This window comes from Panthera onca, chromosome Y, assembly GCF_046562875.1.
Source record: "Panthera onca isolate mPanOnc1 chromosome Y, mPanOnc1 haplotype 2, whole genome shotgun sequence".
Classification (NCBI taxonomy): domain Eukaryota; kingdom Metazoa; phylum Chordata; class Mammalia; order Carnivora; family Felidae; genus Panthera; species Panthera onca.
Window position 1 is genome coordinate 21,856,283 of NC_138358.1, and position 16,900 is coordinate 21,873,182.

Genomic DNA, 16,900 nt, shown 5'->3' on the forward strand with positions numbered 1-16,900 from the left:
AGTAGATAAAGTGTTTGCAGACAATGGGGCATAGGAATTTTCACAGAAAGGCTTTGCTGAATTCCTCCTTGTTTTACCTGCTTCAATCCCTGTCTTCCACCCCTCGTTCTTATCATAATGTAGTTATCTGTGCAGATTGCTCCTTCCAGGAGCAGCTCCTCCATCTAAGTTGTCTTGAGTCAGCTGAGGGGGACAAGAGGGTCAAAAACTTTTGCTGAGTTGGGACGCCTGGGTGGCTCAGTTGCTTAAGCCACTGACTTCAGCTCGGGTCACGATCTCACAGTTGTGAGCCTGAACCCCACGTCAAGCTCTGCGTTGACAGCTCAGAGCCTGGAGCCTGCTTTGGATTCTGTGTCTGCCTCTCTCTGCCCCTCGCGAGCTCGTTTCTCTCTCTCAATCAATCTCTCTCTCTCTCTCTCTCTCTCTCTCTCTCTGTAAAGAAAAAAAACACTTAAAAAAAATTTAAAAAAAACAACAACAAACTTTTGCTGAGTCTATTCGGTTGTGACTGTTTTTAACTGGAAATAATCTTTGTGCCAAAGTGGCCCATCTCGGGGCATCCTGCCATTGGCCTCTACAGGAGTTTTCTATATGGTGAGTAAACTTAAGTGCCTTGTATGCAAAGTGTATGTGATATGGCTTATCATTTGTTTTCACATGACTGTCCCAATATTTCAATACAATAAGAAAAGACAAAAGAAAACTGAGAAAGTGAAGAGAAGAAAGAAAAAAAAAGCCTGACCCAAAACGAGAAAAATAAATGAAAAATAAACAAGAGACTATGAACCTGAGTTTAAATGAAAAAAGTAAAATAAAATAAATAAGGAAGCCTGGTCTTATTTCCACCAGAACTGTGGGTGTCATTTGGACACTTGATTTTCAGTACACTTGGTGCTTGTGGGGTGCTGTCGGTGCTGGTCTTCTGGGAGACCAGCCTGCTGCCTCGCTCAGCATCAGTCTTGCCTCTCAGTTGACAGGCAGGGAGCAGCAGGTCCCTCATCCACTGGGGGCTGCTGTGCTGCTCTCTAAAGTCTGACCCTGTTTGTGTTCTGGCAGGCAATGGCACCACTCTAATCTCTTGCCTCATGGACAGGGGATCTTCCACTCCCGGCTCTTCAAATAGTCCTAACAGAAGAGCGAAGGCAGTGTGTTCACAGTGTGCCACAACTCTTCTGTGTTGTTGTTGTTGTTTTTGTTTTTTTTTTTGGGGGGGGGGGGTGGCTGGGATTCAGAACCCAAAGCCTTAATGGACCTGGTCTCACATGGATCCCCACTCCCTCCTGTAGATTAGAGCCTCTCCACACTGTCTGAAATCCTGCCCCTGATAATCAGTCCCCCGCCTGCACAGTGTGTGGAATCTATGGTGTAGCATTGCTAAAAGCGGCAAAAGCTATATTCCCTCTGGATGCACCTCTGTCCCCTGCTGATGGACGGCTTTGTGCTGGGGCTTGGCAGGGTCTTTGGTCCTTGAGATAGTAATATACCCTGTTGCAAAAGTACTCCAGGAAGAGGAATGTTCTCTCCCAATGCACCCCGGGTATCTCTATACCATGCTATGTACCCTGGGACCATTTCTCTCTTCCCCAGGAAGCCACAGCTCTGCTCCTGAGAAAGTCACACACTTCCAAAACCTGAGTTTGAGTTCCAAATGCTGTTTGAAAACAAAACAAAACAAACAGCAAACAAACAAACACCTGTGGCCCTTTTTGTGTATTTTTTGCCCCCAGTCCCATGGTCAGAGAGGGTTTCCTCTGTCGCGAACTCAGCGCCCCTCTTTTTCTCTTCGTTTCGTCTCTCTGTGGAAAGGGTTCCCTCCCTCCATGGCATCACCATTTCTCTGTCACCCAGTTCACTTCCATGCACCTCGCACCTCCCATGTTGTCTCCCTCTGACTCTGGAGATGGTTCTGCCACTCCACACACACATTGCAGATCGATTTCCTGGGTGTTCCTGGGAGTCGACCTCAGGAGAGCTGTGTTCGCCCAAGTCGTATCAGTTCTTTATATATTTCAGGTATTAACCCGTTATCAGATCTGTCACTTGCCCACATCTTCTCCCATCCAGTAGATTGTCTCCTGTTCCTTCGCTGTGCAGAAGCTTGTATTTTGTCATTATCTCAATAGTTTGTTTTGCTTATGTTTTCCTTGCCTCAGGAGACATCGAGGCAGTGTTGCTATGGTAGATGTCAGAGACATTTCTGCCTGGGTCCTGTTGTTAGGAGTGTTATGGTTTCAGGTCTCACACATACTCAGTCCAATTTCAGTTGATTTTTGTGTATGGTGAAGAAAGTGGTCCAGGTTCATCCTTCTGCACGTTGCTGTGCAGATTTCCCAGAGCCATTTGTTTTTCTTTTTCCCCCTGAATATTCTTTCCTGCTTAGTGGAAGATTAGTTGGCCGTATAGTTGTGGGTCTATTTCTGGGGTTTCTGTTCTGTCTTATTCATCTGTGCGTGTGCGTGTGCGTGTGCGTGTGCGTGTGCGTGTGCGTGCTTGCGTGCCTGTGTGTGTGTTTTGAGCCAGTACCAAATATTTTAAATACTTCAGCTTTGTACTATATCCTGAAATCTGGTATTGGGATGCCTCCTGTTTCTACATCAATATTTATTAGGATTTTTTTTTTTTTTTTTTTTTTTTTTTTTTTTGTCTATTCAGGGTCTTTGGGGGTTTCCTACCAATTTTGGTATTATTTGTTTTAGTTCTGTGAGGGCTACTGTTGGTAGTCTGATGGGATTGCATTCAATGTGTAGATTGTTTTGGGCAATATGGGCATTTTAGCATGAATGTCTTCCAATCCATGAATATGGAATGTCTTTGGGAATGTCTTTCCATTTAGTTTGGGTCATCGTCAATTTATTACATCAGTGTTTGACAGTGTTGCAAGTAGAGATGTTTTACCCTGCATGGTTAAGTTTATTCACAGCGTTATTTACGTAGTTATTTTTTGGGTAAGATTGTAAATGGTGTTACTTCCTTAATTTCTCTTTCTGCTACTTCGTGTTACTGTAAAGACTCACTTCTGGTATCTGCGTATTAATTTTGTATCCTGCCACTTTCCCTAATTAGTTTATTACTTATACTATTTACTTACTTATTTTTTTGGTCGAGTCTCTAGGATTTTCTATGTATAGGACCTGTCATCTGCAAATAGTGACAGTTTAATTTCTTCTTTTCCCGTGTGGATGCCTCTCATTTCTTTTTCTTGTCTGATTTCTGTGGCTAGGCGTTACAGTAATCATTGATAAGTGGTGAGAGTGGACATCCTTGTCTTCTTCCTGAGGTTACCTGAACTTTCAGCTATTCTGAGTTAATTATTGCGTATGGTGTTCAATGTCCAGCTGCATTCTTGTTTTCGTTTCTTCTTCTTCTTCTTTTTTGTTTAATGTGGCTATTGTTTCCTCAGCATCTTTTGTTGCAGGGGCAGATTTTTGCCCTCCGAATGGCTCGGCACCCTTTTGTGGAAAATCATCTGAAAATGTGTTTGAGAAATTATTTCTGTGCTCTTACTTTCATTAATCTTCATGTTTGTCTTCATCCCAACACCACATCATTTTGATTATTGTAGCCTTGTTTTAAGTTTTAAAGTCAGGAGATGTGAGTCATTCAACTGTTTTCTTGTTTTGTTTTGTTTGTTTTGTTTTGTTGTTTCAGTATTTGGCTCTTCTAGTCCCTTGAGATTCCATATCATTTTAGAATGGATCTTTGCACTTTTGTAAAAGAGACACCCCTGGTAATTTGATAGGGACGCATTGAATCTGTAGATCACTTTGGTAATACTGCCTCCTTAACAATGTCCTGATGTTAGTATAGCCATCCCATTTGTCTTTTGGTACGTTTTGTATGGAATATCCTCTTCTACCTGTTTTTCTCTACCTGTTTGTATTTTGGACCTAAGGTGAATCTCTTGCAGGCAGTATGTAGAAGGACCATGTGTTGATCTGCTCATTGAGTTACTTACTAGCATTTTTTTTTTTATTGAGATATAAGTGTTATAACTTGTACAACCTAATGATTAGATACCTGTACACAATGGAAAGTGATCATAATAAATCTAGTTAACATCCATCAACACACATAGTCACAAATTTTATTTGTCTTCTGATGGGAACTTTTAAGATCTTCTGCCTTGTCAGCTGGCAAAGATACGGTACACTATTTGTCATTACCTGTAGTCAAGATACAGTACATTACATCCTCTGGAGTTATTTATGGAATAAGTGGAAGTTTGCACCGTTTGACCACAGTCACCCATTCTTGGCTCCCCCAACCCTGATTCTGGCCACCACCAGAATTTGTGTTGTTTTTGTTTTAGGACCCACGTGTAGATCCGATCACATAGCATTTGTCTTTCTCTGTCTGACTTGTTTCAGTTAGCGTAATGTCCTCAGGTTCCATGCATGTTGTTGCCAACAGCAGCATTCCCTTACATTTTTATATCTGAATAATATGCCTGCCCTCTCTCATTGGGTGTGTGTGTGTGTGTGTGTGTGTGTGTGTGTGTGTGACTTTTTTATCCATTCATGAATTAGTGGACGCTTAGTGTTTCCCTTTGTTAGCTACTGTAAATAATGCTTTAGGGTACATATATTCTTTAGTTTGAATGTTCATCTCCTTCCCAAAAGACTTACAAGTGGAATATGGAAGTTCTACTACCTTTCATTTTCTGAGAAACCTCGAAAGTAATCACCATAGTGGTTCTCTGGTTCTGTGTGTATTTTAGGCTTGTACTGTTTCTGTTCTTGTTCCACTGGAATTTGGATGGGGATCTCATGACTTGGTAGATTGCCTTGACTAGGATGCACATCCTAAAAATGTTCATTCTTGGGGCACCGGGGTGGCTCAGTCGGTTAAGCATCTGACTGCAGCTCAGGTCGTGATCTCGCGGTGTGTATGAGTTTGAGCCCCATGTCCAGCTCTGTGCTGACAGCTCGGAGCCTGGAGCCTGCTTCAGAATCTGCGCCTCCCTCTCCCTCTGCCCCTCCCCTGCTCGCGCCCTGTCTCTCTCCCTCTCACACACAAAAATAAATAAACATAATTTTTAAAAATGTTGATTCTTCTACCCTCATGAGCATGGAATCTCTTTCCATTTATTTGCATCTTATTCATTTTTTTTCCATTGGTGTCTTATAGTTTTCAGTGCAGGTCTTTCATCTCCGTGTTTAAATTTATTCTGAGATATTTTATTATTTTTAGTGTAACTGTAAAAGGGGTTGTTTTCCCAATTCCTCCTTGGATAGAAAGAAACACAGCTGATTTTGGTATACTAATTTCACAGTTTGTAACTTTACTGATTCAGGTATTAGTGCTAGAAGTTTGCTGGTGGACTCATTAGGCTTCTCTATACATATGATATAATGTCATCTATAATTAGGGATCCTTACTTTTTCCTTTCCAATTTGGATTATTTTATTATTATTTGTTTTCTTGTCTAATTGCTTGTCCAGGATTTCTGATAGTCTATAGAGTTAAAAGTGGTGAGAGTGGGCATCCTTGTCTTTTTCCAGATCTTAGAGGAATAGCTGTCAGCTTTCCACCTTGGGCTATGATGTTAGGTGTGGGCTTGTCATATATGGTCTTCATTGCAGTGAGGTGTCTTTCCTGCAAACCACTTTGTCAACAGTGTTTATCTCATAAATCGATGTTGATGTTTCTGCATTTATTGTGATGATCACACGATTTTTATCCTTTATTTTATTATCGTAGTGTAGCTTTGATTTGTGAATGTCAAACCATCCTTGTATTCTTGGAATAAATCCCACTTGATCATAGTATATGTTTCGTTGATTGTATCGTTGAATTTGGTTTGTTAATATTTTGTTGAGGAGTTTTGCGTCTCTGTTGCTCAGGGATATTGGCGTGTGATTTCCTTCCCTGTTGTGTCCTTGTCTAGTTTTGCTGTCACAGTAAGACTTTGCCTCATGAAAATGAGATTGGAAATGTTCCCTCATCAGTTTTGGTTTTTTTTTTTGTTTTTTTTTTGAAAGAGATTGAGGTATAGTGTTAATTTTCTAAAATTTGGATTGAATTCAACGTTGAAGCCATGGGTCCTAGAGTTTAGTTTGTGGAGAAATTGTTAATAACCGAGTCAGTCTTATTATTTGAAATTTGTGTTTTCATATTTTCTGTTCCTTTGTCATTGTGCTCTTGGGTTATCTTTTCTAGGAATTTATCCATTTCTTCTAGGTTGACCTATTCTTTTGCTCTACAATTGTGCATGATAGTCTCATAATCCTTTGTATTCTGTGGTATGTGTTGTAATGTCTCCTTCGTTTCTGATTTTTTTTGAGTTCTGTAGTGTACTTGGTTAGTGTAGCTAAATTTGCCGTTTGTTTTTAAGAACATTAGCTGTCCCTAATCTTTTCTACTGCCTTTGTAGTCGCTATTCCTTTTAGTCCACTCTGATCTGCGTTATTTCCTTCCTTCTACTAACTTTGGGCTTTGTTTATTCCTTTTTCCCCTAGTTCCTTGAGGTATAAAGTAGGTGGTTCACTTGGGCTCTGTGTCTTGATATAGGTATTTATTACTATGAACTTCCCTAGTAGGAATGTTTTTGCTGCATCAAATTTTGGTATGTTGTTTATCCACTTTAATTTGTCAGAAGGTTTTTTTTTATTTCTTTAGATTTCTTTGTTTATTTCTTTAGATTTCCATTGGTTTTTCACTTTGTGATGTTTAATCTCCACACATTTGTGAATTTGGTTTTCCTCTCTCATTACTTTGTAAATACATTGTGCCGCTTCCCTCTAGCCTACACACAGTTTCTGCTGAAATGTCTGCTGATTGTTTTATGGGGATTCCCTTGTACATACCGGGTGTGTTTGTTTGTTTGTTTGTTTGTTTGTTTGTTTTTTCACTTGTTGCTTTTAGACGCTCTCCTTGTCTTTAATTTAAAAGTTTATTTATGTTTATCGTATGGGTCTCTTTGAGTTGTTACTTGGAACACTGCCGGCTTTCTGTATCTGGATGTCTATATCCTTCCCCAGGTTTGGGAAGTTTGGAGCTGCTGTTTCTTCGATATGTTTTCTGCCCCTTTCTCAATATCTTCTCCTCTGGGACCCTTATTATGTGAATGTTGGTGAGCTTGGTGTGCCTTAAAGCTGTTTTTAATTCTGTTTTCTTTTTGCTTCTCTGATTGGGTTAGCTATCCCAGGAAAGACTAAATATAGAAACGTATGTTGATTCTTACATAATTATACCCCTTTTCGGTTTGAAGTGCAGTGTTTGATCTAAAAAGGATCATATTACACCTTCTGTCTCTCTTTTGATGTCATAATATCAAAGAGAAAACAAACTTTTTGTTAAGCTCAGCTTTCACTTGGCAGCTATTTTCTTTTATATGTTTTACTCTATTGAATTTTATTATGAAAATGCAAGATTTTTCCATAAGCCTGAAATTTCTGATGAAATTATTTGCATTTTAAAAGTGCTAAACTCTTATTGCTTAGGGATAAAAATGATTTAATTAACTCTTTGACAGATTTGGTAAGTTGAGAGACTAGCTGTTTTTAGGAGAACTTTATGTATGCTGACAGTAGGCTCCTAGCCTGTTTCAAACTCCTTAAAAAATAAAACACAGAAAAGCTCCTTGAAGCATACTTGGGAAATATGTAACTACTAAGTGTAATTAGAACCTGCCTACTTTATTTACACTACAGTTTTGAACAAAATAAAACTACACACATACACCCTTCATTGTAATGACCTAGCATTGAACTTCTTATTTCATTGTGAATTTTCTCTGTGCGATGGGTTGTTCCACACAAGTTAGCAGTATTTTTCGTGTAATGAAATGTTGGTTGAATTGAAATACCACTTCTAAGAATCTTTTTCTAATATAGTTTGTATTTTATATCAGGCTGCTGCTGCTTCTTTTTTTTTTTTTTTTTCCTGTATTTATGTGTAAGCAGGGGGAGTGTTGAGAGAGGGGGAGTTGGAAAATCCCACTGGGGCTTCATCTCACAACCACAGTATCATGAGCTAAGCTCTTATCAGGAGGCAGAGGCTTAACCAACTGAGCCACCCAAGTGCCCCAGACTTGTTTCTTTTTATAGACAGTTTATCTAATAACATCATGAATATATGTATATAAGTATATTAATTATTGTCTTCAGCTAAAATCAATGAAACAGATACGTTTGGTCCTGGAGATGATGATGAAATCCAGTTTGATGATATTGGAGATGACGATGAAGACATTGATGATGTAAGTAGTGGATAAAACCTTGTGTTTATTATTTCTTTTATTTATGAATTACATACAAAGAAACCTTTAATCTGGGAATGTTGGAACACTTAAATTCGGTATCTTGTTGAGATCACTCCTTTCATTTGAAAGTTCATTAATGTTCTGAAACCATCTAGTTACACATTTCTTTTCTCTGAGAAACCTTACAGGCCTTTGAAGCATTTCTTTCTGAAAAGAGCAATATTATTTCCTCTAACATAGATACTTCATGATGATAACTTGCTTTAATGAGAGGTAACTATTAAGAAATGTAGCAGTTTTGAGAATGTACCTTCTCCTAGATGAAATACTAGCATGTAAAAAGCTGGTTCTTGTTTGAACCAGCTTGCTGAAGCATTCAAATTGCAATATACTTCAAACCCGAGGTCTGTTGTCAACTTAATGTATTGGGATTACAATTTTATCACGTATCAGTGTTGTGTGGAACGTGGTTATTTCTCTTAGTGATAAAGCAGTTAGAGCAATAAAAGTAATAATGAATGTCTCACTGTTTTGCTGTTACTGTATGTAAATAAAATTCATCCTGATTTTCTTGGCATGTGTGGATGAAATAATTGGGATGGTGATATATCTTAGATTTCTATCAGGCTTAGACTTTTTTTTTTTTAATACCTCTGTAATAAAAAAGTAATTCAGAGACCACAAATCCAAAAATATTAGTGTTAAGTCTTGGATTTAATACTTGGAATTTAAAAATGTGTAGAGCATTTATTCCTGTCAAATACTGTGCAGCACAATTAGTAGAGTTGTTCAAAAATACAAAGCCAGTCTTTGGTAAGTGTAAGTTGAGCACCACACATGATGCTGATGCTGCTGTCACGTTGGTAATCATTGATCTAGATCGGGGATTTCCAGATCTTTTCATCACCAACAAAGCCCTTTATTTTATTAAGAGCATTTTCAGACATTCAGAGAAGTTGGAAGTTTTCGAAGTGAAACGAACGCCTTTACATATAGTACCAAGGTTAGACAATTTACATTTTTCTATACTTGATCTACCAGACCAGTCCTTCTATTCAGCTACAGCTCCATATTATTTTTTAATATATTTCCAAATCATTTAGATTATTTCCATGAATTGAAGAAAATTGAGTACATACCTCCAGTGTAGCTTTTTACCAGATTTTTTTTTTTTTTTACCATGTATTTATGCATTTTTAAACATAGGGTACTATTTAATGAAAGTTGTATACATTTTAGGGGCACCTGGGTGGCTCAGTTGGTTATGCGTCCGATCTCTCAGTTCGTGGGTTCGAGCCCCACATTGGGCTCTGTGCTGATGGCTCAGAGCCTGGCGCCTGCCTCAGATTTTGTGTCTCCCTGTCTCTCTGCTCCTCCCCTGCTCATGCTCTCTCTTTGTCTCTCAATAATAAATAAACGTTTAAAAAATTTTTGAAAAAGTTGGATACATTTTAAAACATACCTAGAAGTAGGAAATAAAAAAGGATGAAGAAGAACATAATTGTTAAAATTTTCTTTATGTACCTTATTTGTGGACCATGAGCCAGAGTATTCTTATGACTAAATTAATCCTCTGACAGTAGGGTGATTATTTTCTGTGCCAAAACTTAATGTGACAATTGCATTGTGCATTAAGGACAGATATGAACTTTTTGACAGCTGAGTTAGGTTCAAAGGCTAGGTAGGAGCTGAAGTAGAAGTGTATGTGAATATGAAGAGGATATTTTGGCCTAGGACCCGACTTTCCTAATTTTTAATTTTTAAGGTACTTACAATTTAATTTTTAATATAATTTAATTTTTAATTTTTAAGGCGCTTATACTTCCACATGTGTGTTCCCACTCTCAAAATGTAAGATCTCAAGTCACCAGCATGAAAATAGAGAAGGAGATTGTAAATGTCATTGAGAATAATTTGCATAACATAACATTCTCAGAGAGTTCATAATGACTGCAACAGACAGGAATTGAGAAATACCTAGTATATAAAATTTTTCATTCAAAGGCTTTATATTTCAGATAGTATAAAGGGTCCTTATTATGCAGTAGACTATTTATTGTATTATAAGAATTAGTTTTCAGTGGATTTCATGTTTTTTTTCACTTACAGATCTAAATTGAACATGGTTTCTGAGGATTGTTCTACAATTTGGATTTTGGCTATCACACCTGTTAAAAGAAGACTAAAACATCATTTAGTATGAATGTATTTTGTTAAGACATGCTGATCTATTTTCATTGTTTAAAAGGATTATATTTCTCTAAAAACTGACTTAGCTGAATTATTTAAGTGAAATTTTATTGTTTGGATATAATGGAACTTAGGGGGAAAAGACTGTAATACCTGCTGTTAAACAGTAGAAAGAAACGAAGAAGAAGTGTCTTTTCCACTGTGACTATTTTATTGTAGTTAATAGGTGTTTTGAATAAATTGCCTTATCATCATAGGTTTTGGTAAACCATGTTCCAGCTAGTATGTTAACAGAATCTTTATGTATATTCGAGTTACCTAGATGTTCTGTAAGATTTTTGATATAATTTAAGGAAGGTGGAAGTCCACATTTAAAGTCAAGAAAGGGGGCTATTTTCATATTTATGTGGCCATATGTATTTCATTCTAAGCTTGATAACTTACACATTATTTTCATCATTTTATGTTGCCACCATCATAAAAAAAAAAAAAAAAAAGCATTTCCGAATTGCATTTTTAGGACATCGGTTTAAATAACATTTTTCAATTTGTAATGTTAGTAGTTGCAAAAATTCAGGGCTAGGAAACCTGGTTATCTTTATATTTGAAGTATTGACATATAAGTTGGTAGTGTTTTTACTTAATATTTATAGAAAATTTTTCAAATAAGATAGCTCTGACTGTGAAATAAGTAGGATATTTCTTACACAGGAAAGGTTATGTTAACATATGTGATTTATTGTCAAAGTCATATGCATTGTAACTCATAATTTTGGACTTTATGAGCAATTAAATTACAATGTATAATGAAAAACTAATTTTATAGTAACTTCCATAAAGTAAGTTTTTCTTAAAGTATCCCTTAGCTGGGGTAGCGGGAACCAGCACTGAGAAATATAATAAAATGTGTTGTTGAGTGTATTTTTCCTTGCTTTGTTATTGGTGTATTTTATTTTATGTAGCAACTTCTGTGTGTATTTTAGTAGGAGTTTAGATCATAATCTTTCTATTTGACCTTCTGTTTATTTCAGAGTTATCAACTGTAATAAGGTGAAATTAAAAGCGAGGCTAGTTACCACTACCACTGTTAAAGCTTACACCACATTAATGGAAAGGATTCATCAGGTAGTTTGTAAAGCATAGTTATTTTCCCGAGGAGTTTTTAGCAATGAGTAAATACACTTTGACCTGGTTTCAAAATTATAAATATAACAAATAGAGAGGAGAATAAACTTTCATATTGTTTCATCTCACTTTGCCATAATTTTACTTCCTAAATGTTACAACTTGAGCCAAATCTGATGCCAGAATACATACATAGTTAAATCTAAGAATAAGAAATGAAAATGCACAAATGTAGTTCATGGTTCTTTTCTGTGAAGTTCCTGAACATTTATCAAAGGTGGAATGTGTCTGAGACTGAGGAATTGTTTTTAATACTGTAAAGAAAATATCTGTGAAGAATTGAGTTACGAATTGTCTTCCAAGTAATCAAAACTTGCCTGATATATGTAGCCTTTTATACATAAAAGGATGCTATTGAATTTACATATTCCTCAACATTCTGCCAGGAATGTCAGAACTTTCATATGTGATGCAGTTTGTGTTAAGTAGAGAGCCACTCAAAACATCTTTTTTCTTACTTGTTCCTGTAACAAATATAGTTTGTCTAAAGATTTTCCTTATGTAAACTACACCAGTATTTGTGTTTGCTAGTTGTTATGGTCTGATTGTGCAGTCCTTAAAATTCTTCTGTTGAAACCTTAACATGGTTAAGATGATGATGGTATTAGGAAGAGTGTCCTTTAGGAGGTATTAGGGTCAGTGTTACAAAGAAAGTTTCAGAAGGCGCTCAGCAGAACACAAACAGGAACGACTGGCATGTGCATCCTGGACTTCCAGTATTCACAGCTGTGAGAAATAAAATTCTGCTGTTACAAGCCATCCAGTCTGTAGGATTTTGTTATACCCTGAAAAGACCAAGATTCTGATGATACAGAATTTCTTTCTTGCTGGTCAGGAACAGTCCAGCTTAATGTTTCATCTTGAAGAATACAGAATCATAATTAAACCGTTAGTTGGATTAAAGTTGTAGCTCAGGTACAGGATTCCATGAGAGAGTTTTCCATTTTTTTGTGATGTATTCTTGATGAATGTTGTTTATAAACCTATCTTTCATCTAGACTATACAAATTGTCAGCATACGACTTCAAAGTACTCACATAATACTTTTTATTTTTGTAGGCTCAGTAGTGGTTCCCCATTTTATTTCTGACTTTAGAAATTTGAGTCTTAGTTCTTTTTTCTTAGTCCATACAGCTAAAGGTTAGTCAGCTTTATTGATCTTTAAAAAAAAAGTTTGTTTATTTTTGAGAGAGAGAGAGAGAGAGACAGAGAGAGAGAGAGACAGAGAGAGAGAGAGAGAGACACTGAGCACAAGGTGGGGAGGGGCAGAGAGAGGGAGATGCAGATCCTGAAGCAGGGTCCAGGCTCTGAGCTGTCAGCATGAACCGTGAGATCTTGACCTGAACCCAATTCGCATGATTAACTGACTAGGCTACCCAGGTGCCCCAGTTGATCTTTTTGAAAACCAACTTTTGGTTTCAGTGATTTTCTCTATTAGTTTTTTTCTCTTTCACTTAACGTCTAATCTTTATTTTCTTCTTTGTAGCTTTAGGTTTTTCTTTTTCTGGTTAGTTAAGGTATAAAATCAGATCATTGATATGAGACCTTTTCTGCTTATTATGTTAAGGATTTATAACTAAATTTTCCCCCTTTTACTGATTTTGCTGTGGCTTGTATGCTGTAGTTTCACTTTAATTTGTTATTAAGTATTTTATGTTGTGATTTGTACTTTGATCCTTTGGTCGTTTGTGTGTGTGTGTGTGTGTGTGTGTGTGTGTGTGTGTGTGTGAAGTATTATGGCTTTCTTAATGTTTATTTTTATTAGTTTTGTTAGAGAGTGCACACAAGCGGGGGAGGGGCAGAGAGAAGGGGGAACAGAGGATCTGAAGCAGCTCTTACCTGACAGCAGCAAGCCTGATGCGGTGCTTGAGGCCAACGTGGGTCTTCATTCCACTAACCCTGAGATCATGACCTAAGCCCAACTTGGAGCCTTAGTGGACTGAGCCACTCAGGTGCCCTAATCCTTTGGTAGTTTAATAGCATGTTGTTTGACTTCCACAATTTTGGTATGCAGGACTCTGTATTATAAAATAGTCAAATATCATGTTATATAATTACCATTTATTTTGTTTGCATCTGAGGTTCTTCTATATGCATATTCATTTCAATACAATATTTAAGGTGCAATCAACCTCATCTAATTCAACACAGATTTAACTTGAAGATGGAATTCTCTAAGTTGCTTAAATTTCCTTTGTACGATGACTGTAAGAATGTTCAAGTGTTCTATAATCTTAGTAGTAGTTTAGAGTTTAAATATTGATAGCTCTGGTCATTTTATTCTCTTGTCCTTAATATACCTTTTTGCCATAGTATTTTAATACCAACTTAAATAAGATGTGTTCTTTCCTATTATAGTTGGAGTAATAAAGTCAGATGCAAACTATTTGCAATTCAAAAATATTAGGGGCGCCTGGGTAGCTCAGTTGGTTGAGCATCTGACTTTGGCTCAGGTCATGATCTCACGGTTTGTGAGTTTGAGCCCCATGTCAGGTTCTGTGCTGAGAGCGCAGAGCCTGGAGCCTGCTTTGGATTCTGTGTGTCTCTCTCTCTCCCTGCCCTTCCCCTGCTCATGTTCATGCTCTGTCTTTTTCAACTCTCAAAAACAAATAAAAACATTAAAAAATGAAAAAATAAAGTATTAAACAGCTCCTGCATCAGTTGGCTGTTTTTTGGTTTTTGATTTACAGGATCCTCTGTTGTTCATACTTCAAACGACTTTCTTTCTGTTTTTACGTTTATTTATTTATTTTTTTAGAGAGAAGCAGTGCAGTTGGGGGGAGGGAGGAAAAGAGAGAAAGAGAATCCCAAGAATCCCATGAGATCATGATCTGAGCCAAAATGAAGAGTTGGATGCTTAACTGACTGAGCCACCCAGGTTTCCCAGGTCATTAGTTTCTAATGAGAAACTGACAATCCTAAATTACTAAAATGAAAATACTATTTTAAGTCATTCAATATATATGTTAAGGTCTGTTAGTGAAATGTATATTTTGGCCAACTTTTTATAACTTTTATCAGGACAGTCCTTTTCAGTATGTGTTTTGCTCTGTTTACGTGGAGGGTCACAAAATACGAAGAAAATCAGAGTAAAAGTCCTGTTGCTATCTTAAGATACGAGGTTGTTAGGTAGAGGTTTAGTTGGATTTTCAAAGGTCCAAATAGGTTTTATCTTCTCTTTGACCCACCTACTAGATAACTGATAGAGATTTTATTTCTTTTATTTTTTTCTTCCAAGATTTTATTCAAATTCTAGCTAATTAACACAGTAATACTTATTTTTGAGAGAGAGAGAGAGCCCGAGAGGGAGAGGGGCAGAAAGAAAGGGAGAGCAAGAATCCCAGGCAGGCTCCAGGCTGTCAGCACAGACCCTGACTAGGGTCTGTGAGATCATGATCTGAGCTGCAATCTAGAGTCGGATGCTTAACTGACTGAGCCTCTTTCTTTCCCCCCCCTCCCCCTGCCTCTCCCCCTCCCCCTTCTCCCCCTCCCCCTCTCCCCCTCCCCCTCTCCCCCTCCCCCTCCCTCCCCTCCCCCTCCCTCCCCTCCCTCTCCCTCCCCTCCCTCTCCCTCCCCTCCCTCTCCCACTCCCCCTCTCCCCCTCCCCCTCTCCCTCTCCCCCTCCCCCTCTCTCCCTCCCTCTCCCTCCCCTCCCCTCCCCCTCCCGCTCTCTCTCCCTCTCCCTCCCTCCCTCTCTCCCTCCCTTCCACAGTTTTTTTGACAAATAGTTTCTTTTTTATTGCTGAAGGTTAGTTGACATACATGTTATATTCGTTTCAGATATATTATTCAGTATGATATTTCAACAATTCTATTAATTACTCTATAATCACAATCTGTCACCATGCAATGTTATTGCAGTATTTTGACTATATTCCATGTTGGGTATTTTCACCCAAGTGACTTTATTCTATAATTGGAAGTTTGCACCTCTTACTCCCCTTGACCTATTTCACTCCTCCTGCTCCCTACCCCCTCCCAACTTCTCTTCTTGAAATCAAGAGTTTGTTCTGTATATTTTATTGTTTGTTTGGTTTTGGTTTTGGGTGGTACTTGTTTTGTTTCCGTATATAAGTGAAACCATGTGGTATTTATCTTGTGCTTTCTGAATTCTTTCATTTAGCATAAGAGCCTCTATTCTATGTTCATAACTGTTTCTGGAAATGAAAATGGCAAACATTTTTTTTTGTTGCTGAGTAATATTCAGTTGTGTGTTTATGGCATATATATGGTTACACACATATATAACATTTAAACGTTTTTGAATATAATTGACATGCAATGTGACATTAGTTTCAAATGGAGAACACAGTGATTCAACAATTCCATATGTTATGCTATGCTTACCACAAGTGCAGTTACTATCTGTCACCATATAACTGTGTTCTTTTTGTTGTGCCTTTCATCCCTGTGGCTTACTTATTCCATAACTGAAAGCCTGTGCCTCCCACGGCCCTTCTCTTATTTTCCACAGTCACTATCCCATCCCCTTTTGTAACCGTCAGTTTTATTCTATGTTTGTCGGTCTGATTGTGCCTTTTGCTTATTAATTTTTGTTTTTTTAGATCCCACATGTAAGTGAAGTTATATGGTATTTTCATTTTCTGTCTGATTTGTTTCACTTAGCCATAATACCCTAGGTCTAGGTCCATATTGTCATAAATGTCAGGATTCCACATCCTTTTTTGTGTGTGGCTGGATAGATGTATCACTTCTTTATCTATTTATCTATTGACAAATAGATATTTATCTATTGATAGACATTAGAATCCTTCCTTATGTTTTCTATTTTAAATAATGCTGCCATAAACATAAGGGTGAAAATATGTTTAAATTTTTTATTTTCAGTACATGAAATTAACTCCTAAAAACAGTCTAAAAGTGTACAGTTTTGCCTTCTTAAAAAAAATACTAAAAAAACATTTTAAAACCCCCAGCAGAATCTTGGCATTTATAATTCAAAATCAGATTACCAGAATATTAAATATTTTAAAAAACTATGTCTTTTAAAAATATTTATAAAGTTACATTCAGTTTTGTGGAATTGTCATGAAAGAATGGCTCAAAACTGGGAATGTTCCTTCATTCCTACAAATAAAACCTGACCAATACAATCTGTGAAGATTCTTGAATACGTGAGGTGTTCGATGTAAGTATCAAAGCCTTCACCTTCCTTCGTGTAAGAACTTAATGCATATGAGGGGTTGGTTGTAGTTCCTGGGGCTGACTGATGGCGCATTGAGCTTTCCTCCACCTAGAACAGTGTAGCAAAAACAGTTGGACCTTTGGGCTCCAACTCCAAGTATGTGGTTTGGAGAGCAT

The 16,900-nt window shown here is 37.4% G+C and overlaps 2 protein-coding genes across 9 annotated transcripts in view; one reads left to right on the plus strand and one right to left on the minus strand.

The window, feature by feature from the left end:
• The window catches only part of LOC145714947 (eukaryotic translation initiation factor 1A, X-chromosomal), a 795,969-nt gene that overhangs the window by 567,023 nt on the left and 212,046 nt on the right, over positions 1-16,900 (minus strand). The gene's annotated exons all lie outside the window — the stretch shown is intronic.
• Positions 1-16,900, plus strand: part of LOC145714946 (putative gamma-taxilin 2) — a 54,282-nt gene that overhangs the window by 31,501 nt on the left and 5,881 nt on the right. For 4 of the 7 annotated variants that reach the window (XR_014137069.1, XR_014137070.1, XR_014137067.1 and 1 more), the window contains 2 exons: positions 8,109-8,200; positions 10,313-11,320. Coding sequence is in view for 2 of the 7 variants with exons in the window: in XM_081794499.1 (XP_081650625.1) it covers positions 8,109-8,200; positions 10,313-10,406 (186 nt within the window). In the remaining 5 variants the exon portion in view is untranslated. Of the gene's footprint in view, positions 1-542; positions 595-8,108; positions 8,201-10,312; positions 11,321-16,900 lie in introns of those variants that run through there. The other 3 variants (XR_014137071.1, XM_081794500.1, XR_014137068.1) reach the window with 2 other exon arrangements.